The sequence below is a fragment of the Coregonus lavaretus genome (assembly GCF_964263955.1).
Source record: "Coregonus lavaretus genome assembly, contig: HAP1_SCAFFOLD_227, whole genome shotgun sequence".
In the NCBI taxonomy this organism is placed as follows: Eukaryota; Metazoa; Chordata; class Actinopteri; order Salmoniformes; family Salmonidae; genus Coregonus; species Coregonus lavaretus.
In genome coordinates, this window is record NW_028157256.1 from 664,300 (window position 1) to 692,202 (window position 27,903).

The following is a 27,903-nucleotide window of genomic DNA, read 5'->3' on the forward strand; positions in this document are numbered from 1 at the left end:
TTGTGGCAGAAGAGGTAGAAGCCGAAAAAAGTTAACTTCCTGTGCGTCACTTCCTTGTTTTTTTTACATTCCTTGGTGTAGTAGTTGTTAGCTAATGCTAGCTAGCTATCAAAAATGCCAGGGCGTTGTTCAGCTTTCAACTGTAGGAATACATTTAAAAATGTTAAACATAAAACAAACAAGGTTACATTTCACAGGTAAGACTAACGTCGACATTTGGATTAGCTAATTTAGCTAGTAACTAGCCAACTAGCTAGTCAGTTTACGTTAGCTTGTGTAGCTAGCTAAGATTTCCAGTAATAAAATAGCTAACCAGCTATACCTTGATTTTGACGAATGTGACTTATATCTTAGCTACCGTATCATAAAAAAAAACGTGGAACTTCTAAACAAACGAACAACCCGTATTAGCCCGGCCTTAGTGGTCGCTGTTTCATCACTGTTTTTAGCAATCTGCAGTTCAAACAGTAACAAAGCGGAGCTTCGCCACTGATTTGGTAAATAGCTGAGGGATGGGGCTGGAGAAATGTAACCACTGTCAAATTCATAGACAGAGCTATGAATGCAAGGACTGACCAGAGGCAGTGACCATCCATGATGTCAGAATTATAGTTTTAACAATGTTATGAGGCTATAAAGTGTTTGTTTACAATTACAAACTAATATTTTGGGTTCTGATGGGTATGACAGTTGAACTAAGCTCATGAGGCATTTATAAGTTATATTCTTCAAGAATCAATAGTTATATACATTTAAAAGTCCAAAAATGTATGTTACAATCACAGATTTCCCCGTTGATGTTTACATTTCGTTTTTTTAACCTTTTCTTATGCCAACAGCTTTCCAAAGCGTGATCCTAAACGAATAAAAGAGTGGGTGGGTCAGATGAAATGGAAAGACTGGCAGCCAACCCCCCATTCCCTACTGTGCTCAGAGCATTTCGAGGAGAGGTGCATGGATAGAACTGGGCAGACAGTGCGTTTACGTGATGATGCCATACCAACTATCTTTACCTTTCCTAGTCACCTACAAAAAAAGGTATTTTGTCAAATGAGGCAGGTGTGTTGTTTTCATTTAAGCTATTAGACCTAACTGAGTCTGGTGGTTGTGAATGTAACATATGAGGAATTCTTGAAACGTGCTTTGGCTTTGTTGGTTGAGTTGAACTTTTGAATGGTCTGTTTTATTGTTGAGTTCTTGTAGTTTCAGAAAACAGCTGGAAGGAGGAAAAGAGTAACCTTGGTGAGAAATGCTAAATGTTCCAAACAAATCAAATTTTATTTGTCACATGGGCCGAATACAACAGGTGTAGTAGACCTTACAGTGAAATGCTTACTTACAAGCCCTTAACCAACAATACATTTTTAAGAAGGAATACCTAAAAAATCAATTAAAAAAAAGTAACAAATAATTAAAGAGCAGCAGTAAAATAAAATAACAGTAGCGAGGCTATATACAGGGGGCACCGGCACAGAGTCAATGTGCGGCGGCACCAGTTAGTCGAGGTCATTGAGGTTACTGTACAACCAGTTTTCCATTCGTATTGCTGTTTACTCTTAAGTATATGGCAGATTTGGATTTCCCTTTTGATTTCACAAATAAAATGAACTGTGTTTGGCCTGTACTCGTGATTCCAGTTTCCAGAGGATCCTGTTCCTGAGGAGTCGACACAACGGGAGAAGTCTCCACCAAGTTACTTAAACCACAGTATATGGCACCCAAGTCGTTTCCATGATGACTACTGTGTTCCACAGGTACAAAGTACATATCATTCTTATCTAGAATTTTTTTTAAAGATTTTTTGACAAATATTTAATTCATGCTTATTTATTTTGTATTTATTTTTTTGCAGAGTATTGACTGGGCTGTAAAAGACATGCCTAAAGGAGTAAGTTGTGAGTTAGCCCTTATGAAGCTGATTGAGCTCATCAAAATTGTTTGATTGGGAAGGGTTCCCGTAATTCCTTACAGAACAACCATGTTTGTATCTTTTGCCAAATATTCCAAATGTTTTCATCCAAACAGCTTAGTTCACGGTACCTGCTCAAAAATCCCAGGGAGGAGCGTGTTGAAAAGTAGTGTCACTGTTACTCCCAACGATCTTGATGAGGCCCAAACCTCTAGGGCTAGTTGCATGTATGATTACAAAATCCTATAAAGGTCTTCTATAACCCTAAACCTTTCCATACACGTGCTTTAATAACTGAACTCCTGACAATTTCAGATCCCATCTGCAACTTTAGAAAAGCAAGGTCTGATCTTTATCCCCAAGCACGCAATCAAGGTAAGGTTTCTGACAGACGATTGTATTCTGGACAGCGGGCAACAATATTATTTTTCACCTGGGTCCTGTTCATTAGGGCAAACAGTGCTGAAGGAATACAAAACATGTATACAGATAGTGCAGCGCTACCTTGCTTCACTCAGGTTCTGAGGGTTTCCTTCTGTTTTATGCCTACTAACTGAACACGACCCTGGTCAACTTAAAGGATTACTGTTGTGTGTATTCCCCAGTTATTACCTCATGTTAATTGATATGCATATCGACTACACATCATAACTACAGATTATTTTTGTTTGAACCAGATCAAGGAGAAATGGCAATGGCTGACAATGGATGTGAAGGGACCATTTCCAGAGACCAGAAGTAGACACAAGTTTGTACTAACTGTAATGGACTACTACTCAAAATGGATGGAAGCCTACCCCATGAAAACCAACAACAGTAAAGAGATTGCCAAAATAATTTCTGACCTCATCTCTCGCTTTGGCTTCCCTGTTGGAATCCTGTCTTGTTTGACTCGAGCACACATTTTAGAGGTAAGAGATGCATGCATGTATCGATGTAAGTGTTACTGTACTGCCCTAAATAAAAATGTTTTGGGGTAAATGAAGTGTTGCACTAAATTATCTCATGAATATTAAGTACCAGGGGTTGGAACCAAAATTATTTTCCAGTCGTTTTGTTCTGAAGAAAACCATATTTGTTTTTGTTCCATTCCACTGTTCACAGCAGAATAAAGATCTGAACCAGTTCCACCCCAAACAATCCTGCTTTATGTCGTTCCTTTCTCTTCCTTTTTTAAACCACTGAAATCGAAAATGTTTTACATTTAGCTGCGGATAGAGCGGCTTACTATGGAAAGGGCAAGCTTTTTACATTCAATGGACAGACAAGGGTAGGGCGCGAGATGGGACTGAAATGTTGCTGTTGGGGAGAGAGGGAGGAGGCTTGGCTTGAAGCGCTGGGCATCTTGTTATGACCTGCATTATCTGAAATAGGCCCACAGGATTATACCAACAGAGGAGCGGCTTGAAGGAACGTTGAATGTCTTGGAACTTCAGAGAGTTGGTTTAACGTTGGACCAGAGCCAGCTAGCTAACAAGTTTGTGTTAGCAGAGCGGCACCAGAACTAAAATAAAAACGTGTTACCTTTTTTGTAGTTAATCAAAACAATGTGAAACGTGATAACTATCATATCCTTAACTAGCATTGAAAAAGTTAATCCATTCGTCTCTAATTAAAAATCGCTCTTCTAATTTCTGAATCCCTCTTTGAACGTCAGTAGGGTACAATAGACGGTGCTTCGGATGGGGAGGGGCAGGTAGCCTATGCACGCACACACTGGCAAAGATTTTCAGCTGGCAGGCAGAAACTAGAATATGTTTCTGAGTGACGGGGTGAGGGCTTTGCATAGATGCTTTGTTGCATTTTTTTGTGGGACTGGAAAAAGAATGCCCGGAACGTAAAATAACATTATTAACCGGTTCACATCCTTTTCAAACAACGGTTCTGTTCCGGAACAGTATAGATTACTTTCGTTCCCGGTTCTGATTCTGTTCCTCTAAAAAGTGCATTATTTTCCAGTTTTCTGGTCCTGTTCCCTGAACCGGTTCCAACACCTGTTAAGTACCCCTCCTCTTTTGATTTTACAGATCAACTCGGCTTTGGGTGATCTGAAGAAACTGACAGGCCAACTCATATTCTACCGCCCTCTGGGAGTGTCACTGGATCCAGTAACAAAGTCCCTCATAGACCGGTTTGTTCTCCACTGTACCTTGCTACACAGCCACCTGATTCTAAAAGCTTATACTATGGATAGTAGTGTACTAAATAGAACTGGGTAATGATTGCAAGAATCTTTTGGCAGTTTACTGAATCCAATCACATGACATGCTAGCCCAGCTGACTTATAAAATATGCATTTGTTTTGTTTAATCCATTTTCATCATATAACTGGACAGGTTGGTGTCAGATCTGGTGAAAGACCATCCTGATCGCTGGGATGTTTACCTGGCTGCCAGTGTGTTCAGCTTCTGCTGCAAGGAGCACCCCACCACTAGACAAATACCCCTCTCTCTGCTGCGCTGCGGAGGGACTCAGTCCGTCTCCACCTCACCAAGAAAGCTGCCTGTAAGTTGGAGGCTGACAGTGTTTAGACTCACAAGTTCCTACTCCTACATCAAAACATACTCATATCATTGATTCCCATTGAATGAATGAAGAAATGCACATAGAAATAGGTTTGAATTATGTAATATTTTTGTTCAGCTTTTATACTGACTTGTGCTTTGACCACCCTGTTTGCATTGCAGGACAATGGGATAAAAGGAAGGACCTTTGTCATACTAGAGGCCCAACCACCTCAAAGGGAAGTCCGCGTGGAGTGCAGTCAGTGCAGTCAGTGGAGCACGGTCAGCCAGGACTCCGAGCTGAAGAGATATGAGGACATGAAACTTGGGGATGAGGACTACACCCACACCTGTGTGAGCTGCAGGGTGGCCATGAGCTGCAGGGTGGCCCTGGAGGTCATGAGGGGTTAGCAGACAAGGACATGAACAACTGGATGTAAATGACAAAGGAGCTTTTCAAACAAGGACTGAAAAGATGGAGGATATAATATGCATGTTGGAAACAAAGTGGTGGTGAAGGAAGAGATCGATGTTGGAGTCATAAAAGAGGCCTAGGGGAAGAAGTTTGAATAATATAAGTTTATCATGTATACACTTTAAAGTTGCTCAGTCATTGAAGTTTTCGGAATGAAATATAAACAGATTGTTGTAGAGTTTTGTTTTCAAGTTGTTGTGTGTGCTCAAACAGTGGAGTTTTTCTATTTTTTTCAAATGCATTTGGGCAAACATCTATATACTGCTTCAAACATCTATATACTGCTTCAAACATCTATATACTGCTTCAAACATCTATATACTGCTTCAAACATCTATATACTGCTTCAAACATCTATATATTGCTTCAGTGCTTCGCCTATTCCTCTCTGATTTGGGGTATTTTAGAGAATGCGGTAGCTGCAGTCCAATATGGCTACCGGAAAGTGGGTGTGTCGAAAGGAAAGGAGTGGGTGTGTCGAAAGGAAAGGAGTGGGTGTGTCGAAAGGAAAGGAGTGGGCGTGTGGAAAGGAGTAGGTGTGTGGAAGGCGCTCTGCTATAGGTTACTTAGACGGTTGCTTACTGTGACTGTCACCCTGATATTGGTTACTAGGCAGCTACTTCCCACTCCGTTGGGGGTCAATGGACAGTAGACCGTGGACAGATTGGATTATGCTGAGCAGCGGGGCAACGGTCTATGACCCGTGACCTGAAAGGGCAAAAACCAGGAGGGAGGAGCGCTCTTCTCAAATGGAACAGTAATCTGTGCCGCTGGGTCATGTTGTCAACAAGGCAGCATGGTGCATCGTCCAGAAACATACAACATCTCTTTTCTATAAAATATATGTTTGAATTTTCAAACTAATTTCCCTTGGGAAGGCAGATCTGGTCCTCCATATCTCAGTTGGTGGAACATGGTGCTTGTAACACTAGAATTTGGGTTTGATTCCCGCTGGGACCACCCCTACATAAAATGTATGCACACATGACTACAATATTACATTTTTGTCCTTTAGCAGACGCTCTTATCCAGAGTGACTTATATCTAATGTCACTTTTGTTTTGAGCCGACTTTGCTGTGGGCTTTGAACGGGGCACCTGGCTCATGCCCACGAGGCAGCCCCATTCCAAAACGAATGAAATCAACTTTCATCCGGTACAAATCACGCCTACCCGTGTGCCTGGGACAGATGAATAGAATCTCCTCAGTGCTTGGCAAGCAGGAGCCGTGATCACGGCTGGGCTACTGCATTTTGTGCCCCGGAAAACAGCTAATTTACTGCATTTCAACACATTTTGGCAGGGTGCAGAGAGAAAAATGTGGCCAATCCGGCCCTGACTGTGATACAGCTATCCAGTGTGAAGGTCAGCAGCATATATGCCTCAGTGGTTGGCAGGCACCTTGATACAACAGCGGTGCAATGGTCGCCAGGCTTATCAACTTGTCATGCAGCCCAACCAGCCACGCGAAGCGGTCTTGAGTGGCAACAAATCTGCCCAATTTAGGTTATTTGCTTTCCATACACACACTCATTTCGACACACCCACTCTCTCATACTCTGGTCACCATATTGGGCTGCAGCTACCCCCTACTTGGGATTTTACATGGTGTTATTTTCCTTTTTTCCACCCCGTCCAGTTGGTGGTGGTGTTGCACTACCTTTTTGTTTTCTACACGCCATAAAACCACCAGCGAGGAAGAAGAAATGAACAAGCCCTATCTGTCTTGTTGAGCTTTGACACAGTTTCTACCTGATAGCAGTGGAGGCTCCTCAGGGGAGAAAGGGGAGGACCATCCTCAGTGAATTTCATAAAACTAGTGAAACATTAAAAGAGTTTTCCTTTTTAGATAAAACTATACAAAATATATTCACGTCACCAAATAATTGATTAAAGCACACTGTTTTGCAATGAAGGTCTACAGTAGCCTCAACAGCACTCTGTAGGGTAGCACCATTGTGTAGCCGGAGGACAGCTAGCTTCCGTCCTCCTCTGGGTACATTGACTTCAATACAAAACCTAGGAGGCTCATGGTTCTGACCCCCTTCCATAGACTTACACAGTAATTATGACAACTTCCGGAGGACATCCTCCAACCTATCAGAGCTTCTGCTGCATGAACTGACATGTTGACCACCCAATCAAAGGATCAGAGAATGAATCTAGTACTGAAAGCATAAGCTACAGCTAGCTAGCACTGCAGTGCATAAAATGTGGTGAGTAGTTGACTCAAAGAGAGAGAAAGACAATAGATGAACAGTTTTGAACAAATTAATTTCTTCAAAAATGAAGGAGGATCAAGAGAGAGAGCTATATTTAGTATATATATATATATATATATATATATATATATATATATATATATATATTACTTTCACTTACTTAGCTAGCAAATGCAGCTAGCTAGCCTACTCAAACACCCAGCTCAAACAGAAGGATGCTGTGTTAGCTAGCTGGCTATGGCTATCCAACACTGGAACTCTTCCAAGTCAAGGTAAGCTTTTGGTTATACTAATGTATTGCCACCGGGGCCTGCCGGTGTTATTGCTAAACCGCTAACTGACTGTACACAAATGTTACTGCATGATTGTAGTGGGTTTACTTATAGTTATGTTATATTTGCTATTCTGTGAGGGCCTATATTCCCGCTATGGTGCTTTAAGTGCCAAGGATTTGAACAAGTTGCAGCAGTGTGTAGAAGGGAGATCCCACAATGTGAGAAATGTGCAGGAGGGCATAGTCAGAGGGAGTGTACAGTTGGGATAGAGAAAGCACTGAGTCAACTGTGGAGGTGCCCATGCAGCTGGGAAACTGAAGTGCCCTGTGAAAGAGAGACAGGTTTAGATTGCCAGAGTTTGAGATGGGCAGAAAGTTTCAGGCCTATACCCCCAGTGAGTATAGGCCTGAAGAGAGGGATCCAGAGAAGATTAGTTTTAGTAAGGTTGGATTTCTTACCTTTATAACCATGGTGATGAACTGCACTGCACTGATGGAGCTGAAATCACAGAACATAGATGTGGTAGGTGCAGCAGCAGATAAATATTTGGGTGTGAGTGATTTTAGTGCAGAAGCTCTACAGGAAGTTTTGAGAGAAGGGGTTCCATCCTCCCAGGCCGACAGCCTGGTGTAGGATCGCTTAGGACCAAAGTAGTGGGATGGGGTGGTGGGTTTTTGGGGATAGTGTATAGGTGCAGGGTTAGATGATGGGGACCAAATGTGCAATACGCACTCCGACCTGCGAAAGGCAGCAATAAATAACACAGTGTCTAAGTTCTGCCGGAAATTCACACGAAGAATAAAAAATGTCATGTTCAGCTTACAGCTGTAAGAATAGAGGACATGATACATATGATAAAAATAATCAGTTGCGTGCCAAAAAAGTTAGGCTTCACAGGTAAGGCTTGCAGCATTTGACTAACAACACGTTCTTTGCTAACCACGTAGTGTAAGCGATTGGGTAGCCAACATGTTAGATAGCAGCTAGTGAAGCTAACATTATCATGTGAGGCTAGCTGAGAGATTTCTGGTCATTTCGTGCCGTATTATACCTTAGCATAACTAGTTAGCTAGCTGTTTTTGTTGAAGCTAAATTAACAAGTCCTGATGTGAAGGGATCTGGGAATCTGTCCAATGTAATGGTATTTTCAATTAGGCTATTGTCGATATTTATGCTAGCCACAGCTGATTTTCTATATCATAACCAAAATATAAGGTTTTATTACTCCATTGTTTACATATAACAATGATGTAAACAAACAACACATAGCTTTAAAATATGTTTAAAACTGTCATGGGGTGTATTCACTTGGAACCAAACATAAGCTAACGAAACAGAGCGGGACAACCTGAATTTGGCCAATAGAAACTGTTTTCGTTACAAACACGTTTTCCGTTTGAAGTAAACGGTTTCCGTTGCAAAACATTTGACTAAAGATTACAGGCCTGGGGTGTATTCATTATGCAGATTCTGTTGCAAAAGTTATTTAAACTGAAGTGAACTAAATGGGGAGGGACCTACCAGAACTTGTCAAATAGAAACTCAATTTAGTTGCAAAACGAAATGTCTATTGATGTCCCTGATGAAATGGTCTGTCATGAAATTCCCTAAAAACATGCCACTTCGAAAACAGCTATGACTTTGTAATAGCAGGTTTGAAGAATTAACATAGGAAGTTAGGAGAATTAGGTTAAGGTTAGGAAAAGGGTTAGCGAAAATGCTTTCCTAACCTGCTACGATAAGTCACATGTAATGAAGTGGCGTGTTTTTAGGGAGTCCTGGACTGTCAACCTTTGCATCTGCAGCACTATGGGGTTACATTTCCTTATAGCCCATCCCTAAGCAGGATACTAAAACAAGTGGCAAGGACCCCCATCTTCTCTGAATTAGCTTTAAAAGTCCAGTGCCATCAAAAACGTGATTTTCCTGTGTTTATATATATATATATATATATATTTCCACACTGAGGTTGGAATAATACTGTGAAAATGATGATAATGCCATTTTAGTGTAAGAGCTGTTTGAAGACTGCCTGAAATGTTTTGCCTGTTTTGGTGGGATGGCGTTTTGGTCTGGGTAAATTAGTTGATAGACCAATAAGAAAGAGTTCCAAACCTCTTTTGGACCATTTTTTAAAATTAAAAACAATCACAGTAAGGTACTTAATTGTTACCCAGAAATTATTTTGATATTGAGATAAAAACGGCTGCATTAGACCTTAAAAAAAAAGCTAATGTTGTTTCTCTCATCTATGTTGATGTATATTAGCTAAGTTGTTACTTTTTACTTTTAAAAATTAGATTTCCGCTGAGCGACCCCAAAAGACTAAAAAAGTGGATCCATCAGATGAGATGGAAAGGCTGGAAGCCAAACAGAAACTCCAGACTGTGTTCAGAGCATTTTGAGGAGAAGTACCTGACAACACCCTCAACTGGGCCTGGTGTTCGTTTACGTCCTGATGCCATTCCAACTATATTTTCCTTTCCTAGTCAGTTCCAAAAAAAGGTAATTTGTGAATTGATGCAGGTTTGTTTTTTTGTTAAGCTATTGACTGTTTTTTTTCTTCAAAATGGTTATTATTTTGATACAAGTGAGAAATTCTTGAATCATGCTTTGGAATTGTTGTTTTGAACTTTCGAGCAGCGTGTTTAATTGTTGAGTTCCTGTTTCAGAAAACAGCCGTAACGAGGAAAAGAGTAACCCTGGTGAGACATTTAAAAACGTAATTGTCCTACTAGTTTTCAATTTGTATTGTTTTTGATATGGCTAGGAGTCACACTTTTATTCTCAATCTTTCACAAATGAAATGAACTACACGACCAAAAGTATGTGGACACCTGTTCGTCAAACATGTCATTCCAAAATCATGGGCATTAATATGGAGTTGTTCCCCCCTTTGCTGCTATAACAGCCTCCGCTCTTCTGGGAAGGCTTTCCACTAGATGTTGGAGCATTGCTGCGGGGACTTGCTTCCATTCAGTCACAAGAGCATTAGTGAGGTCGGGCACTGATTTTGTGCGATTAGGCCTGGCTCGCAGTCGGCATTCCAATTCATCCCAAAGGTGTTCAATGAGGTTGAGGTCAGGGCTCTGTGCAGGCCAGTCAAGTTCTTGCACATCGATCTCGACAAACCATTTTGTATGGACCTCGCTTTGTGCACAGGGCATTGTCATGCTGAAACAGGAAAGGGCCTTCCGCAAACTGTTGCCACAAAGTTGGAAGTACAGAATTGTCTAGAATGTAATTGTATGCTGTAGCGTTAAGATTTCCCTTCACTGGAACTAAGGGGCCTAGCCCGAACCATTAAAAACATTCCCAGACTATTATTCCTCCTCCACCAAACTTTACAGTTGGCAATATGCATTTGGACAAGTAGCATTCTCCTGGCATCCGCCAAACCCAGATTTGTCCGTCGTACTGCCAGATGGTGAAGCGTGATTCATCAAAAAATTACAATATAAAATAATACAAAATAAAAGTAACAAATAATTGCTGCCAATGTTTGTCTATGGAGATTGCATGGCTGTGCTCTCGATTTTATACACCTGTCAGCAACGGGTGTGGCTGAAATAGCCGAATCCACTAATTTGAAGGGGTGTCCACATACTTTTGTATATATTGTGTATGTATTAACCTCTACTTGTGATTTCAGTTTCCAGAGGATCGTGTTCCTGAGGATATGCCATCAGTACCAGCTGAGCCAAGGTGGTTCTCAAAACCAATACAGTTTGTATGAGCTATAGGTTATGGGCCGACGTTGTGAAGAAATGAAGCAATTCATAGTTTCCCTCTCTTGTTTCCTCTTGTAATGAAACACTAGCTCTGCAGCGTCAACACGGTTGAAGAGGACTCCCAGTTACTTTAACCACAGTATATGGCACCCAAGTCGTTTCCATGATGACTACTGTGTTCCACAGGTACGAAGAACATATCACTCTTATCCAGACCTCCAATCGTCAAACACATGTTGTGTTAAATACTTGAGGTGCGCTTGATTTAGCTCGCTCCAGTACAATAACCAATGGAACACTCAGTCTTCCCAGCCTGCACACCGGTAAGCTAAATCAAGCGCACCTCTAGTGTTTGAGTATTTGGCCCAGGTCTGCTCTTATCTGAGGTTTTTACATTTATGGAGATATTTCATGTATCCCTTTTATTTTTATTTTTGCAGAGTATTGACTGGGCTGAGAAAGATAGACCAAATGAAGTAAGTGTTAGCTCTTATGAGGCTGATTGGGCCAAACAGAATCGATCTATTGTGCTCCACTCAACCAAACAATCCTGATGGGCCCAAACGAGGGCTACATTGAAACTCATATAAGGACTAGTTGTGTGTATACAGTGTGTAAGGGCTTAGACGACTAGTTGTGTGTATGATCAACAACATTGTATAAAGGCTTTCTATACCCCCAAACCTTTATTTCCTGCTTTAATCACTGAACTCTCCTGACAATTTCAGGTCCCACCTTCAGCTTTACAAAAGCAAGGGCTGATCTTTATCCCCAAGCTCGCAATCAGGGTAAGGTTTCTGACAGACAGGCTTATTCTGGACAACAGACAACAATATTCTTACATTTATTATTTGTATATCTATATATATATCATTTTCTTTTATTTGAACCAGATCAAGGAGAAATGGGAATGGCTGACAATGGAAGTGAAGGGGCCATTTCCAGAGACCCAAATTGGACACAGATTTATAGTAACTGTAGTGGACTACTACTCAAAATGGGTGGAAGCCTACCCCATAAAAACCTGCAGCAGTAAAGAGATTGCTGAAATAATTTCTGACCTCATCTCTCGCTTTGGCTTCCCTGTTGGAATCCTGTGTTGTTTGAGTGTAGCGCTGACTGTAGAGGTAAGAGATACTGTGGTTAGATTGTAGAGATGGTATTGTGTAGTTTCTTATGCAGTATTTGCAGCATTTATCTATGTTAGCGTTACTGTACCTCCACCTGAAAACAGAACCAGTTGTATTGGTTGTGATGGCCGAATGTATGTTGCACCAAATGATCTCATGAATATTAAGTACCCCTCCTCTTTTGATTTTACAGATCAACTCGGCTTTGGGTGATCTGAAGAAACTGACAGGCCAACTCGTATTCTACCGTCCTCTGGGAGTGTCACTGGATCCAGTAACAAAGTCCCTCATAGACCGGTATGTTCTCCACTCCAACGTTCGTTAACGTAACTTTAATATAACTTTTCAAGAAGCGCATCGGTACTAAATTGAACTGGGTAATGATTGCAAGAATCTTTTGGCAGTTTCCTGAATCCAATCACATGACATGCTAGCCCAGCTGACTTATAAAATATGCATTTGTTTTGTTTAATCCATTTTCATCATATAACTGGACAGGTTGGTGTCAGATCTGGTGAAAGACCATCCTGATCACTGGGATGTTTACCTGGCTGCCAGTGTGTTCAGCTTCTGCTGCAAGGAGCACCCCACCACTAGACAAATACCCCTCTCTCTGCTGCGCTGCGGAGGGACTCAGTCCGTCTCCACCTCACCAAGAAAGCTGCCTGTAAGTTGGAAGCTGACATTAGTGTTAAGCCTCACAGGTCACAACTCAAATCACCAATGAATGAAGTAATATACATCAAATATCATAGGAATAGGTCTTTAAAGACTGAATAATATTGTTATATTTCTGTTCAGCTTTTATACTGACTTGTGCTTTGACCACCCTGTTTGCATTGCAGTACAATGGGATAAAAGGAAGGACCTTTGTCATACTAGAGGCCCAACCACCTACAAAGGAAGTCTGTGTGCAGTGCAGTCAGTGCTTGGAATGGATCTTGGTCAGCCAGGACTCCGAGCTGAAGAGATATGAGGACATGAAACTTGGGGATGAGGACTACACCCACACCTGTGTGAGCTGCAGGGTGGCCATGAGCTGCAGGGTGGCCCTGGAGGTCATGAGGGGTTAGCAGACAAGGAGGTTTTCAAACAAGGGCAGTGGAATGAAAACATGGATATATATAATAAGGACGTTGGAAGCGCAAAGTAGTAGTGAAGATAGACAAGGATGGAGTGAAGAAAAAAAAGGGGGGGGGGAATTAGTTCACATAATGTATATATTTGTAAAAGTCAGGGTTGGGGTCAATTCAGGAAATACACTGAAATTCCAATTCCAATACTCTTCACTGCTTTTCAATGAGGAAGATTTGGAATTTGGTTTACTTACAAATTGACTTGAATTTAAATGGAATTGACCATTGTTCCCAGCCTGAAGTTGATCCTTTGTCATAAAAAAAAATACTGTATGAATAAATCTTTTACGTTTTTTAAAGTAAAATAAAAACAGATTGTTGTACGCAGTTGTGTGTGAGCGCACTGTGTATTAAAAATGTATTCTGTTCCTTTGTTCACCCTGTCCAGTCGGTGGCAGTATTGCACTACCTTTTCGTTTGCCACTAGCCATAAAACCAGCAAGGAAGGAGGAAGAAAAAAATAAACAACTTGTAACCAAAGATTGTCTATAAACGTCCTCTCTGTTGTAACAAAATAATGGCACGTTGTTCAGCTCTTAACTGTAAGAATAGCACAGATAGATATGAGAAGGGTAAACTTAAAACCCAAAAATTTACGTTTCACAGGTAAGGCTTGCAGCATTTGACTACTACCAACACTAACAACGTAGCTAGCTAAGCGTAAGAAACCATAGCCAACAAGTTAGCTATGTTGAGCTACGCTAAGAGATTTCCAGTCATTTCGATTTTTATAGAATGTGGCATATTATACCTTAATATACCAAACTAGCTAAACGTTATTACTCAATTGTTTATTTAACTAACGTTAGCAATGTGTTTTGTCTTAACAGGCTAACGTTAGTAAAACAAGCGTATCGTAATGTCAAAGTTACGTTAGTCTGGGAATCTGTTCAATGATGGTATTTTCAATTGGGCTATTGTTATTAAGGCTACAACAACTGTCTTTCTCTCTATCTTAACCTAAATCTAAGGTTGTATTACTCCATTGTTTACATATAACGATGTAAACAACACACAGCTTCAAAATACAGTATGTTTAAAACTATCATCTGATGTCATGGACTGTCAGCCCTTGGATCTAGGCTGGATTCTAGACAGAGCCCTGTCTAAGGCTGGGTTACATTTCCCCTATAGCCCCAGCTCTCAGCTGTATACCAAAACAAGTGGCAAGGACCCCGTTTTTTTATTAATTTTTTAATCTCTGAATTAGCTTTAAAAAAAATAGCTAATGTTCTTCCTCTGTAGTTTATATTGATGTTTATTAGCTAAATTGTTACTTTTTGCTCAATTTCTGTCTTTCAACTTTTTCTCATGCCAACAGTTTTCCACTGGGTGACCCCAAAAGACTAAAAGAGTGGGTGCATCAAATGAGATGGAAAGCCTGGAAGCCAACCAGAAACTCCAAACTGTGTTTAGAGCATTTCGAAGAGAAATACCTGACAACATCCAAAACTGGGCGTGGTGTTCGTTTACGTCCTGATGCCATTCCATCTATATTTTCCTTTCCTAGTCAGTTCCAAAAAAATGTATTTTGTGAATTGATGCAGGTGTGTTTTTTTCTGTTAAGCTATTGACTGGGTCTTTTTCAAAATGGTTATTATTTTGATACATATGAGAAATTATTGAATCATGCTTTGGAATTGTTGGTTTGAACTGGTTTGAACTTTTCAGCAACGCGTTTTATTGTTGAGTTCTTGTTGTTTCAGAAAACAGCTGGAACTAGGAAAAGCGTAACCCTGGTGAGACATTTAAAAACCTAATTGTCCTACTGTCCTACTTTTCCTGTAAACTGTACTACTAGTTTATTTGGATTGTTTTTAAATATATGACTAGGATGCAAATCTTTCACAAATGAAATGAACTATGTATTAACCTCTACTTAGCAGGGGTTAGCAGACAAGGACATGAACAACTGGATGTAAATGAGAAAGGAACTTTTCAAATAAGGACTGAAAAGATGGAGGATATAATATGGATGTTGGAAACAAAGTGGTGGTGAAGGAAGATATTGATGTTGGAGTTTAAAAAAGGGTCCTAGGGGAAGAAGTACATGTTGTATTTGTATTTGCTCTGATGACCCTTGTCCTAAAAAACGGAATAAAGTGTATAAAGGATTTTTTGTGTGTTTCTCAATTGAATAAAAACTGTTCCTGTGTTTCTGAATAAAATTAAAACAGTTTTTGTTTTCCCCCTCGTCCAGGCGGCGGAGTTAATACTTATTCGTTTGCCTCCCACCACCAATGAGGCAGAGAAGAAGAATATGACGAAAGTGCAGGAAGTGGTTAGCTAGCTAAGAAGAGTCAGTCAAGAAAACCGATGTACTTTCAAAGCTAAGGTAAGCATTAACACGCATATTGTCAAATATTCCAACCCCATCGACTAATACATGAATCATGCATAAATGTGGTTGTTGCAGTGTTTAGTTTTGTTAGCTTTTTGAAATGTAATCTCAAGATCTTCGTAGGGTTACAGTTCCGTGTCAGCATCGTCGCTAACGTAACGATGGCCAGCTAACTTGTGCCATGACTGTGATTATGACTTGCTTTTGAACTTGTCTTCTCATATTTGAGCTTCTGATATTAAACAGCTAGCCACTTATGTTACCACGAGGTCAGACGGGTTTTGTTTACAGATGTTGACATACTGTCTGAAATATTGCCTATCCATCTACTTTGCTTGAAATGCATGAGGAACTTAGATTGCCCCGCCCATAACGGACCTGACGAGCTAGCAGCTCGCTAGGTAATTTATAGCCCTATATAGGTAAATTACTGTAGTTTCAGACTGTATCCACCATGTCAACTGGCTAACGCAAAGGCATTGAATTGAAGATGTTAGCTTGGTGTTGTCTCCTTTGTGGCTTTTCCCTACCTGTGGTCCCCTGAGTCATGTACAGTCATTATGAAGTTTCTCATCTCGGGCTGATCTCAGAACAGAGCTCAGGAGACAGTTGAGGCCAAGTGGAACTGATGACACACATTTCAAGAAGAAGGAAACATTCAATCGTCTGAGAGAGAAACATAGCCCAGTGATTTCCACAGAAGGCATATTGTTCTGTGTAATAAAACCATTTGTGAAGAATTGTGGAGGGGTAATGGTCATTGCTCTCGCTCGTATCTCATTTTTCTCCACTTTTCTCTCCTCCTTGTGTAGATGTCCTGCTTCGAGAGCGAGAAGAGCAGCCTGGAGAATGATGAAGCGTGTTGTGGTGGGGCGGCCGCGTCACAGCTGTCCAACTGTGCGCTGGCCATGCTGGAGAAAGAGGGCAGCGACTCGGCGCTGAGCCCCACGGAGAGTACACCCACCAGCCTACAGGGCGGCGCCCCACTGCAAGGCTACGACGTGGAGTTCGACCCTCCGCTGGAGAGCAAGTACGAGTGCCCCATCTGCCTCATGGCCCTGAGGGCGGCCGTGCAGACGCCGTGCGGTCATCGCTTCTGCCGCAGCTGCATCGAGAAGTCCATCCGGTAAGCCTGACTGGTACCCGTACTTCCATGATAATGATATATTTAAATGTTAGTTGTCTAACTTGCTGATCCTACTTTGGAAAATACCCTCCAGGATTTCAAAACAATGTTTGCTTAGTCCTTTACCCCTGCACACGGTTATCTCTGCATGTTTGTCAACATTTCGGTTGTTTAGGACAATGAGGACAGAGAACTGAACTATGGGGCTTTTTACTCCCAGCTCCACAAATGAGAGACGCAGGGGTTAAAGTTTATTTATTTAATTAATCAACATCAATATTACAGCAGTGCAACATCCATGTAAATGTGCCGGGGTTAGCCAAGAGCTATCAGTCGCGGAGCCAGATTTCCGTCATATGGATGACGCATTATGTTTATTTTCGCTTTAAAAACCCTCCAGGCCACAGTTGAACATCTAAAACTAGATAGAACGTATGTAGAAATGACAATGGACCTATATCTTCATATAAATTGCCTTTTTTTGGCCCGCAAATCGATTTTGACAAACAAATTGGTCATAAAAAGATCTGTGCAGTTTTCCCGCCGGTCAGAGATCGACTCAAGTTTCACTGAAGATTTTGCTTTAACTCCTGGAGACGTCATAGTCGTGTGCTTGTCAATATTCAACTCTCAAATGATTTTATGTCTGCCACCAGATAAGATGGGCAATGAAGGTGATTGTATAATGCAGAACATCTCTATACATCATGTAGCTATGCAGTTCAATAGCCACAACAGCTGGGATTATCGATGACTGTCAATCATTCAGTGATGGGTGGGCAATGAGCCTCTTGAGATGTTGACTTACTGGGTAAATGATTGGCCATATTCTGGAGGATTTGGAGGCCATACTTCCCTCCATCACTACCTCCACTTCCCCACCATTACAGTACCAAGGTAACATGTTTGTTGCTGCACTGTTGTGATGTTTGGAATCTGTTTATCCTTGGCGCTCGTTACTGAATTTGCTGAATGACGCGTATTTCTATGTCCCTTTTGACAAGATGATGATGATGACTACATGTACAGAGTACAGTTTCTTCAAATAGTCTGAATAGTCCTCAAAGAAGAATAATGGTAGTAAGTGATCTCAAAAAGGAGCCTTCTCATTGGACAAGTTAAGGTAGTAGGGCCTACCTCCATTTTAAAATAGTTTAACCTGTTGATTAATGAACGCAACCCTGCTCCCAAGAACCATACTGATCTCTCTCTCTATTTTTTCTTTTTCCTTTTCACTTTACATTTCTTTTATTTTCTATTCTTTCCTTTTTATTTCTTTTCTTTTATCTTTTCTTTTCTTTTCTTTTTCTTTTCCCCCTAGTGATACAGGGCAGAGGTGTCCAGTGGATAACGAGGTACTACGGGAAGACCAGCTGTTCCCAGATAACTTTGCCAAGCGGGAGATACTCTCCCTAACGGTCCGCTGCACCAACGTAGGCTGCACTGACAAAATGGAGCTTCGCCGCCTGGATGTACGCCTCATTCCCCACAGACAATGGCTGACACCTTAGTTCACATCAGTTCAACCGCGTTGCGATGTTGAAACCAAATGATTAACTCACTCTGCCATCTCACCCTGCCAGGGCCATGTTACGAAGTGTGAGTTTGCCACCGTGCCGTGCCCGCTGTGCCAGGACGCGGTGTGGAAGAGCAAGCTGGAGGAGCACCAAAGCCAACACTGCCAGCGGAGACCTGTGTCCTGTCCCGACTGTGTGGAGAGCTTTGTTTACGAGGACAGCAAGGTAAGCATCACTAACTCATTCATGCTGAGTGCACTATCCTGAATAAGTAAATATTAATTGTATTTGTATTTATTATGGATCCCCATTAGTTCCTGCCAAGGCAGCAGCTACTCTTCCTGGGGTCCAGCAACATTAAGGCAGTTATGCATTTAAAAAACATTACAATACATTCCTAACAGATTTCACAACATATTAAGTGTGTGTCCTCAGGCCACTACTCTACTACCACATATCTATAACACAAAATCCATGTGTACATGTGTGTATAGTGCGTATGTTAGCGTGTGTTTGTATGCATGTGTCTATGTTTGTGTTGCTTCACAGTCCCCACTGTTCCATAAGGTGTATTTTTATTTGTTTTTTAAATCAAATTTTACTGCTTGCATGTGTTACTTGATGTGGAATAGCGTTCCATGTAGTCATGGCTCTATGTAGTACTGTGCGCCTCCCATAGTCTGTTCTTGACTTGAGGACTGTGAAGAGACCTCTAGTGGCATGTCTTGTGGGGTATGCATGGGTGTCCGAGCTGTGTGCCAGTAGTTCAAACAGACAGCTCGGTGCATTCAACATGTCAATACCTCTCATAAATACAAGTAGTGATGAAGTCAATCTCTCCTCCACTTTGAGCCAGGAAGATTGACATGCATATTATTAATGTTAGCTCTCTGTGTACATCCAAGGGCCAGCCGTGCTGCCCTGTTCTGAGCCAATTGCAATTTTCCTAAGTCCCTCTTTGTGGCACCTGACCACACGACTGAACAGTAGTCCAGGTGTGACAAAACTGTAGGACCTGCCTTGTTGGTAGTGCTGTTAAGAATGCATAGCAGCGCTTTATTATAGACAGACTTCTCCCCATCCTAGGTACTGTTGTATCAATATGCTTTGACCATGACAGTTTACAATCCAGGGTTACTCCAAGCAATTTAGTCTCCTCAACTTGCTCAATTTCCACATTATTCATTACAAGATTTAGTTGAGGTTTAGGGTTTAGTAAATGATTTGTCCCAAATACAATGCTTTTAGATTTTTTAAAAATATTTAGGACTAACTTATTCCTTGCCACCCATTCTGAAACTAACTGCAGCTCTTTGTTAAGTGTTGCAGTCATTTCAGTCGCTGTAGTAGCTGACATGTATAGTGTTGAGTCATCCGCATACATAGACACACTGGCTTTACTCAAAGCCAGTGGCATGTTGTTAGTAAAGATTGAAAAAAGTAAGGGGCCTAGACAGCTACCCTGGGGAATTCCTGATTCTACCTGGATTGTGTTTGAGAGGCTTCCATTAAAGAACACCCTCTGTGTTCTGTTAGACAGGTAACTCTTTATCCACAATATAGCAGGGGGTGTAAAGCCATAAAACATACGTTTTTCCAGCAACAGACTATGATCGATAATGTCAAAAGCCGCACTGAAGTCTAACAAAACAGCCCCCACAATCTTTTTATAATTTATCTCAGCCAATCATCAGTCATTTGTGTCAGTGCTGTGCTTGTTGAATGTCTTTCCCTGTAAGCGTGCTGAAAGTCTATAAAATAGCATTTTATCTGGTCAAACACAATTCTTCCCAAAGGTTTACTAAGGGTGGATAACAGGCTGATTGGTCGGCTATTTGAGCCAGATAAGGGGACTTTACTATTCTTAGGTAGGGGAATACCTTTTGCTTCCCTCCAGGCCTGAGGGCACACACTTTCTAGTAGGCTTAAATTGAATATATGGCAAATAGGAGTGGCAATATCGTCCGCTATTATCCTCAGTAATTTTCCATCCAAGTTGTCAGACCCCAGTGGTTTGTCATTGTTGCACGACAATAAAACTTTTTTCACCTCTTCCACACTTACTTTACGGAATTCAAAATTACAATGTTTGTCTTTCATAATTTGGTCAGATATACTTGGCTGTGTAGTGTCAGCGTTTTGTTGCTGGCATGTCATGCCTAAGTTTGCTAATCTTGCCAATTAAATCATCATTAAAGTAGTGGGCAATATCAGTTGGTTTTGTGATGAATGAGCCATCTGATTCAATGAATGATGGAGCTGAGTTTGCCTTCTTGCCCAACATTTCATTTAAGGTGCTCCAAAGCTTTTTACTATCATTCTTTGTCATTTATCTTTGTTTCATAGCGTAGTTTCTTATTTTTATTCAGTTTAGTCACATGATTTGTCAATTTGCAGTACGTTTGCCAATCGGTTGAACAGCCAGACATATTTGCCATCTCTTTTGCCTCATCCCTCTCAACCATACAATTCTTCAATTCCTCATCAACCCATGGGGATTTAACTGTTTTTACAGGTTTGAATAACGGTTGCACCGCCTCAGTTAGCTTAGCTAGCAGCACTTTAAAAGAAAATGTGTGTAAAGTGTCCATGTTCTCAGTCAGTAAGAAACTGTATTCATTCTCCATTTGAGCTCCCCTTTAATGTTCACTGAAAATAGTGGATAGACTGTCATTGCTGAAGGCGGTCATGTGACAGCTTTTTTGAACATGTTTGTTTTTGTTGTGTCCTCAGCTTCATGAGTCGCTGTGTCCCTTTGCCAACGTGGTTTGTCAGTACTGCGGTATGGAGCTCATCAGAGACCAGGTGGGTGTGGTGACCTGACGGCTGCCATTTAGATTTAGCTAATGACCAAACCTATGATATGATGGTGGTGTAAAGCAGGAGTCCTGATTACTAAACCTATGATATGATGGTGTAAAGCAGGAGTCCTGATGACTAAACCTATGATGGTGGTGTAGAGCAGGAGTCCTGATGACTAAACCTATGATGGTGGTGTAAAGCAGGAGTCCTGATGACTAAACCTATGATGGTGGTGTAAAGCAGGAGTCCTGATGACTAAACCTATGATATGATGGTGTAAAGCAGGAGTCCTGATGACTAAACCTATGATGGTGGTGTAGAGCAGGAGTCCTGATGACTAAACCTATGATATGATGGTGGTGTAGAGCAGGACTCCTTATTACTAAATCTATGATATGATGGTGGTGTAGAGCAGGAGTCCTGATTACTAAACCTATGATGGTGGTGTAAAGCAGGAGTCCTGATGACTAAACCTATGATATGATGGTGGTGTAGAGCAGGAGTCCTGATGACTAAACCTATGATATGATGGTGGTGTAGAGCAGGAGTCCTTATTACTAAATCAATGAGATGATGGTGGTGTAGAGCAGGAGTCCTGATTACTAAACCTATGATGGTGGTGTAAAGCAGGAGTCCTGATTACTAAACCTATGATGGTGGTGTAAAGCAGGAGTCCTGATTACTAAACCTATGGTGGTGGTGTAAAGCAGGAGTCCTGATTACTAAACCTATGGTGGTGTAAAGCAGGAGTCCTGATTACTAAACCTATTGTGGTGTAAAGCAGGAGTCCTGATTACTAAACCTATGGTGGTGTAAAGCAGGAGTCCTGATTACTAAACCTATGGTGGTGGTGTAAAGCAGGAGTCCTGATTACTAAACATAGTGGTGGTGTAAAGCAGGAGTCCTGATAACTAAACCTATGGTGGTGGTGTAAAGCAGGAGTCCTGATTACTAAACCTATGTTGGTGGTGTAGAGCAGGAGTCTACAACGTGTGGCTCATGGGCAAATTTTTGGTCCAATTCACAACCGCTTGCGGCCTACACAAACCTATGTTTAACTCAATCGTTTGTGAATGGTTGTGGACTGCAAAACTTTGCTGGGCGGCAATGCCTACCTTTCCTCTGAAAAAGTATCTCTTTGTAACAAGCTTCTACACAGGGCAAGCGATGTAGGATCTGACTTAGTGGTGGAGTAACTTTGGCCTGCTTTTGTTTCAGTTGGAGTCTCACTATGACACAGAGTGTCCAAAGGCTCCGATCGCCTGTACCTTCAGCACTTTTGGATGTCGAGAGATGGTAGGTCACTGAGGTTGAGTAAACTTCAACACTTTCTGAGTAATTTACCTCCGATGTTTTGTGACTACTTTGCCTTGTCCAAAAGAGATACCCAAGATCCACTTTTCGTGGCCTCTGGCAGGACTAGGTAGAGTTTCCACGACATTGTCTACTCCCATTCATCTGATACTTTCAGATCTAACAAAAGAGGGTTTTTAGACCGGACAAGGCTACCATTTCCAACTTTGGTTCAACACAGTGGCTCTTTAAAGTATTTTATGTGCTATTTCAGATGCAACGCAATGACTTGGCCCAGCACATGCAGGAGTTCACTCAGATGCACATGCGCTGCATGGCTGAGTACCTGCACAGCCACAGTCTTACCGGGTACACCCAGCCACCTTCTTCTGAGGACAGAGGGGCTGCCGCTGCGGAGCTGGGGGCACGCGTTGGCGCTAGCGGCGGTGGCGCCCCCTGCCAGTGCTGCGGGGAACTGCAGACCATGCGGGAGACCACCCAGCAGCTGGAGGGCCGACTGGTGCGGCAGGACCACCAGCTACGTGAGCTGAGCGTTCAGGTGGAACAGAGATACAAATTAATTATTTCTCATTGATGACGTTGAATTCCCTTGTTTTGGGTAAATGCGTCTACAACTAAAGGACCATTTGTTTTGTATGACCATTATCCCCCAGGCAGGCCTGGTGGCGGAGCTGCGTCGTAAGGTCACCTCGCTGGAGGAGAACCTAAAGGAGCTGGAGGCCAAGCAGTGCCAAGGCGTGTACGTGTGGCCCCTGGAGGGCTTCTCGGCCTACCTGCGCACCCAGGCTGCCGGACAGCCCGTTGTGGTGCACAGCCCAGGCTTCTACACGGGCCGGCCGGGCTACAAGCTGTGCCTGCGCCTCCACCTCCAAACGCCCTCGGCCCAACGCTGCTCCAACTACATCTCACTTTTTGTTCACACCATGCAGGGTGAATTTGATGGGCAGCTGCCGTGGCCCTTCCAAGGCACCATCCGGCTGGCCGTGCTGGACCAGGGGCCTGAGGCCCAGCACCATGTGGAGGTGATGGAGACCAAGCCCGACCTGCAGGCCTTCCAGAGGCCCACCATCCAGAGGAACCCCAAGGGCTTTGGCTACGTCACTTTTCTGCACTTGGTCCAGCTGCAGCAGCGGGGGTTTGTGCACGATGACACGCTGCTGGTGCGCTGCGAGGTGACGCCGCGCTTCGACAGCGCCCTAAGGCGCGAGGGGGCGGCCATGCAGCCCAGAGGGCCCGAGGCCTCGCTGTGAGGACCCTTTATTTAACGTTCAAGCGACGAGGTCAATCGCCACCAACATTATCAGTACAAAGTATCAGTTTGCCATTTTCTTGAGTTCTTGTATCGCACAGACTCATTGCATTGGGTTCAGTCATGACCAACATCATGGGAAAGTGTACTGCTCTGTTGTGGGTTTCATTTCCAACTCCAAAAGGCTTTTCTTTGCTGTAGTTTTTGAGAGTGATGGACTGGATGTTGGTGCAACAAGTCGAGAGCTTGGGACTATAAGGTTCTATCTGCATTTCTGTCAAAATGTAGTTATTGACATAGCCTTGTTCTGCTCAATGTTCTCTCCCTGTATAGTACTCTAAATACCCCCAATTCATGTTGTTGACTTCAAAAGAATACAAGATAAAAATGTCTGACACCATTCAAACCAATGAGGGTTCAGAACTTTAAAGCCAATGATCTCACAATCATATATTTGCAGATAAGAACCTTCTAGTCCGAAGCTGTCAGTGTTCCATTACTTATCCAGCAATGCGTCGCAGGCTACTGTACTGCTCAAAATAGATAGGATTTCAAAATGGGTTATGATGCCTCCAAAATGGGTTATGATGCCTACATGGTGTCAGTGCATCATGCTTTGTAGCGGAGACCGGCAAAGTAAACTGTAATAACATGTTATGTCAAGCTCAAAGTCATGTTTATGACAATTTTATGTTGGCATTATAGAAGCCAATTCAAATAAGATGTTACCAGAAGTGTATCTCTTTTGTGGGAGATTAGGAAGGGGACAGAGAGATGTATGACAGAGAGATACTCAATCAATCCCTTTAGCGCTTTTTACAAAATACAGCGAGGACTTGGGGCAGGACCATCTGTAAGCAGGAGATGACCAGAAGCAGAACTACCCATCAACTTATTGTTGTATGGATGACGAGAGTCTGGATCATTGGCTTTTCACTGGTCATCTGGTTGGAGGACCATACAAGGAAGTTGGGGCAACATCCCAACATGTGCCTTAATGCACAGCTCTTTTGTCTAGGAAGATGTGGGAAGATGTGGCATCCCTTAAGACCTCTTCTGGAGGAGAGTTTTCCTGAACAATGGCTGTGAGTTAGGACATACAATAAGCAGTTACATATGAATGAGTTGTTATACACAGTGGTGGAAAGTACTTATGTAAGAGTACTTGAAAGTACTACTGAAGTAGTGTTTGGGGAGTATCTGTACTTGACTATTTATATTTTTAACAACTTTTTACTTTTACTCCACTACATTCCTAAAGAAAACAATGTACTTTTTACTCCATACATTTCCCCTGACACCCAAACGTACTCCCTACATTTGGAATGCTCAGGCAGGACAGCAATATGGTCCAATCATGCACCTATCATTTTTTTAAACCTTTATTTTAACAGGGAAAATATTGAGACCTAGATCTCTTTTCCAAATGTGCCCTGTATAATACAATACAAATATACACATTATATTAAAATACAAAACACAGTCATGTTAAGCACTAATAAAACATTACAAATCACCCAGAAAAACTGTTACCTTCCTCAACAAGTAAGTCCCCAATCAATACGTTAAATGTATTTGCAGTCGCTAGAGCGCGATGAGCCAAACAAAGCCCCCCTGGCTGTAACCCAGACGACACTGGGCCGATTGTGTCACCTGGGATCGAACCCAGGTCTGTGGTGACGCCTCAAGCACTGTGACGCAGCGCCTCAGACCGCTGCGCCACTCGGGAGGCCCTGGCAATGATCCGTTTCAGTTAATACTAGAATATCCGGATTCGCCTGCATAGCCCAGATCTTTGATGTAATCCAGTTTAGGAACTAAGCTCCTAACGTTCAGATGCATCAACCCAAGTCCTTTGCGATTTTTTTTAAGTCACACGGATACTCAAACTCAAATAAGCTACATTCAATTGGCGGTTGCAGGCCCTGTCTGATGGTTGGTATTGATATAGTTGGTATGGCTGTAAGACTGCATAGAACTGCACCATTTTGTCTATCCCTATTAGTAATCGAGGAAGGAGTAGAAATTGGATGTAACGCGTTGTCATCCCTACTGCCTCTGATCTGGTGGACTCACTAAACACAAATACTTTGTTTGTAAATTATGTCTGAGTGTTGGAGTGTGCCCGTCTGTCTGTAAATGAAAAAAAAAAAACATGAAAATGGTGCCGTCTGCTTTGCTTAATATAAGACATTTGATGTATAGCATTTACTTTTTTATTTTTACTCAAGTATCACAGTTGAGTACTTTTTCCACCACTGTATTTAAGTACATTTAAAACCAGATACTTTTAGACTTTAACTCAAGTTGTATTGTACTTGTTGACTTCCACTTTTACTTGAGTCATTTTCTATTAAGCTATCTTTACTTTTACTCAAGTATGACAATTGAGTACTTTTTCCACCACTGGGTATACATGAGGCCTTCATAACACATTTATGAAACCAGTCATGACACCTTCATGAATGTTGCAGTATCATTTATAACACATTTCTTCAACGTCATTCATAAGGGGCCTACGGTGTATCCCCCACTTAGCATACTCTTTCCATAGGATACTGAACCAATGGAACCAAAGTCACTGGTACCGAGGAATAACTATGCTTTGCTTTGTGTATTGCTCAGCAGGAAAAAAGTTACTTTTGTCAACAAGTGGCCTGATTCCATTCCTAATAATTAACATCCATCCAGTCCATTCATACCCAAAAATGGAAGTCAACCAGTGCCCAGAGAGAGGACGGAGGGAGTTATCCGTTTGGAATCAGACCAATGCCTTCTGTTGCCAAGCAAGACTCAAGACTGTCTAGCAGAGTCATAATAAGAAATGTTCTTCCTGTGTCTGTGGCGTTCTTAGCAGAGCAGTGGAGATAGGAAATGTTCTTCCTGTGTCTGTGGCGTTCTTAGCAGAGCAGTGGAGATAAGAAATGTTCTTCCTGTGTCTGTGGCGTTCTTAGCAGAGCAGTGGAGATAAGAAATGTTCTTCCTGTGTCTGTGGCGTTCTTAGCAGAGCAGTGGAGATAAGAAATGTTCTTCCTGTGTCTGTGGCGTTCTTAGCAGAGCAGTGGAGATAAATGTTCTTCCTGTGTCTGTGGCTTTATTTTGTGGCCTTACATCACTGGATGAAGATTGTTGACTGTACCGCATCATAGCTACAATTGACAATCGGATGAGGCTATGGAGACATCCTCACTCACCAGAATGGATAACTTACTCTCAAATGTTAAATCCCACTGGACTTTTGATTGTTTCTTGTGGAATAAGTAGAATATATTTGTGTGGACATATATGCCTTACTGTATTGTTTTGTTTGAAATCAATTAAAAAAGCTGCAAATCCGTCTCTGCAGTCTGCATAGATCTATCATCTACAGTGCCTTCAGAAAGTATTCATACCCCTTGACTTCTTCCACATTTTGTTGTGTTACATCCTGAATTCAAAATGGATTAAGTAGATTTTTTATCTCACACACAATACCACATAATGAAAAAGTTTTTTCCAAATGTATTGCAAATTAAATACAGAAATATCTCATTTACATAAGTAGTCACACCCCTGAGTCAATACTTTATAGAAGCACCTTTGGCAGTGATTACAGCTGAGTCTTTCTGGGTAAGTCTCTAAGATCTTTCCACTCCTGGATTGTGCAACATTTGCCCATGTATTATTTTCAACATTCTTCAAGCTCTGTCAAATTGATTGATCATTGCTAGACAAACATTTTCAGGTCTTGCCATAGATTTTCAAGTAGATTTAAGTCAAAACTGTAACTTGGCCACTCAGGAACATTCAATGTCTTCTTGGTAAGCAACTCCAGTGTAGATTTTGCCTTGTGTTTTAGGTTATTGTCCTGATGAAAGAGGAATTCATCTCCCAGTATCTGATGGAAAGCAGACTGAACCAGGTTTTCCTCTAGGATTTTGCCTGTGCTTACTTCAATTCCATTTATTTTTATCCTGAAAAACTCCCCAGTCCTTAACGATTACAAGCATACCCATAACATGATGCAGCCACCACTGTGCTTGAAAATATGGAGAGTGGTACTCAGTAATGTGTTGTATTGGATTTGCCCAAAACATAACACTTTGTATTCAGGAAAAAAAAAGTTAATTGCTTTGCCACAATTATTTGCAGTATTACATTGGTGCCTTGTTGCAAACAGGATGTATGTTTTGG

The 27,903-nt window shown here is 41.8% G+C and overlaps 3 protein-coding genes across 9 annotated transcripts; all 3 read left to right on the top strand.

The window, feature by feature from the left end:
- The first annotated feature begins 37 nt into the window (after nt 1-37).
- On the top strand, nt 38-5,066 carry LOC311125626 (uncharacterized protein). The gene is made up of 10 exons (XM_084199658.1): nt 38-197; nt 840-1,038; nt 1,204-1,242; nt 1,638-1,754; nt 1,853-1,888; nt 2,225-2,284; nt 2,587-2,820; nt 3,937-4,040; nt 4,246-4,414; nt 4,597-5,066. Exons 1-10 carry the CDS (start codon nt 115-117, stop codon nt 4,822-4,824), a joined length of 1,269 nt encoding a protein of 422 aa, XP_084055784.1. The 5' UTR covers nt 38-114; the 3' UTR covers nt 4,825-5,066.
- Nucleotides 5,067-8,173: 3,107 nt separating this feature from the next.
- LOC311125625 (uncharacterized protein) lies at nt 8,174-13,740 on the top strand. Of its 3 annotated transcripts, XM_084199655.1 has the most exons (11): nt 8,174-8,281; nt 9,685-9,889; nt 10,057-10,089; nt 11,037-11,089; nt 11,205-11,301; nt 11,556-11,591; nt 11,844-11,903; nt 12,009-12,242; nt 12,439-12,542; nt 12,744-12,912; nt 13,091-13,740. In XM_084199655.1, the coding sequence occupies exons 1-11, from the start codon at nt 8,190-8,192 to the stop codon at nt 13,316-13,318; spliced, it is 1,311 nt and encodes a 436-aa protein (XP_084055781.1). In that variant the 5' UTR covers nt 8,174-8,189; the 3' UTR covers nt 13,319-13,740. The 3 variants fall into 3 exon arrangements, with proteins under 3 accessions (XP_084055781.1, XP_084055783.1, XP_084055782.1); XM_084199657.1 differs by lacking the exon at nt 11,844-11,903; XM_084199656.1 differs by lacking the exon at nt 10,057-10,089 and having other exon boundaries at nt 8,178-8,281.
- A 93-nt stretch (nt 13,741-13,833) lies between these two features.
- LOC311125623 (TNF receptor-associated factor 6-like) lies at nt 13,834-27,067 on the top strand. Of its 5 annotated transcripts, none has more exons than XM_084199650.1 (11): nt 13,834-13,987; nt 14,703-14,928; nt 15,088-15,120; nt 15,265-15,716; nt 16,535-16,848; nt 18,170-18,320; nt 18,432-18,590; nt 21,099-21,170; nt 22,386-22,463; nt 22,735-23,019; nt 23,135-27,067. In XM_084199650.1, the coding sequence occupies exons 5-11, from the start codon at nt 16,535-16,537 to the stop codon at nt 23,729-23,731; spliced, it is 1,656 nt and encodes a 551-aa protein (XP_084055776.1). In that variant the 5' UTR covers nt 13,834-13,987; nt 14,703-14,928; nt 15,088-15,120; nt 15,265-15,716; the 3' UTR covers nt 23,732-27,067. The 5 variants fall into 5 exon arrangements, with proteins under 5 accessions (XP_084055776.1, XP_084055777.1, XP_084055778.1 ...); XM_084199651.1 differs by having other exon boundaries at nt 15,268-15,716; XM_084199652.1 differs by having other exon boundaries at nt 15,582-15,716.
- Nucleotides 27,068-27,903: the final 836 nt, after the last annotated feature.

What these genes read in the sequence shown, in the direction of transcription:
- LOC311125625 (XM_084199655.1), top strand. Translation starts at nt 8,190, where the DNA reads ATGTCATGTTCAGCTTACAGCTGTAAGAATAGAGGACATGATACATAT. An exon ending in CTAGTCAGTTCCAAAAAAAG is followed by an intron (nt 9,890 to 10,056) that starts GTAATTTGTGAA and finishes TTCCTGTTTCAG; the next exon opens with AAAACAGCCGTAACGAGGAA. An exon ending in ATGACTACTGTGTTCCACAG is followed by an intron (nt 11,302 to 11,555) that starts GTACGAAGAACA and finishes TTATTTTTGCAG; the next exon opens with AGTATTGACTGGGCTGAGAA.
- LOC311125626 (XM_084199658.1), top strand. Translation starts at nt 115, where the DNA reads ATGCCAGGGCGTTGTTCAGCTTTCAACTGTAGGAATACATTTAAAAAT. An exon ending in TCCCCAAGCACGCAATCAAG is followed by an intron (nt 2,285 to 2,586) that starts GTAAGGTTTCTG and finishes TGTTTGAACCAG; the next exon opens with ATCAAGGAGAAATGGCAATG. An exon ending in CTCGAGCACACATTTTAGAG is followed by an intron (nt 2,821 to 3,936) that starts GTAAGAGATGCA and finishes TTGATTTTACAG; the next exon opens with ATCAACTCGGCTTTGGGTGA.
- LOC311125623 (XM_084199650.1), top strand. Translation starts at nt 16,535, where the DNA reads ATGTCCTGCTTCGAGAGCGAGAAGAGCAGCCTGGAGAATGATGAAGCG. An exon ending in TGGAGCTTCGCCGCCTGGAT is followed by an intron (nt 18,321 to 18,431) that starts GTACGCCTCATT and finishes TCACCCTGCCAG; the next exon opens with GGCCATGTTACGAAGTGTGA. An exon ending in TTGTTTACGAGGACAGCAAG is followed by an intron (nt 18,591 to 21,098) that starts GTAAGCATCACT and finishes TTGTGTCCTCAG; the next exon opens with CTTCATGAGTCGCTGTGTCC.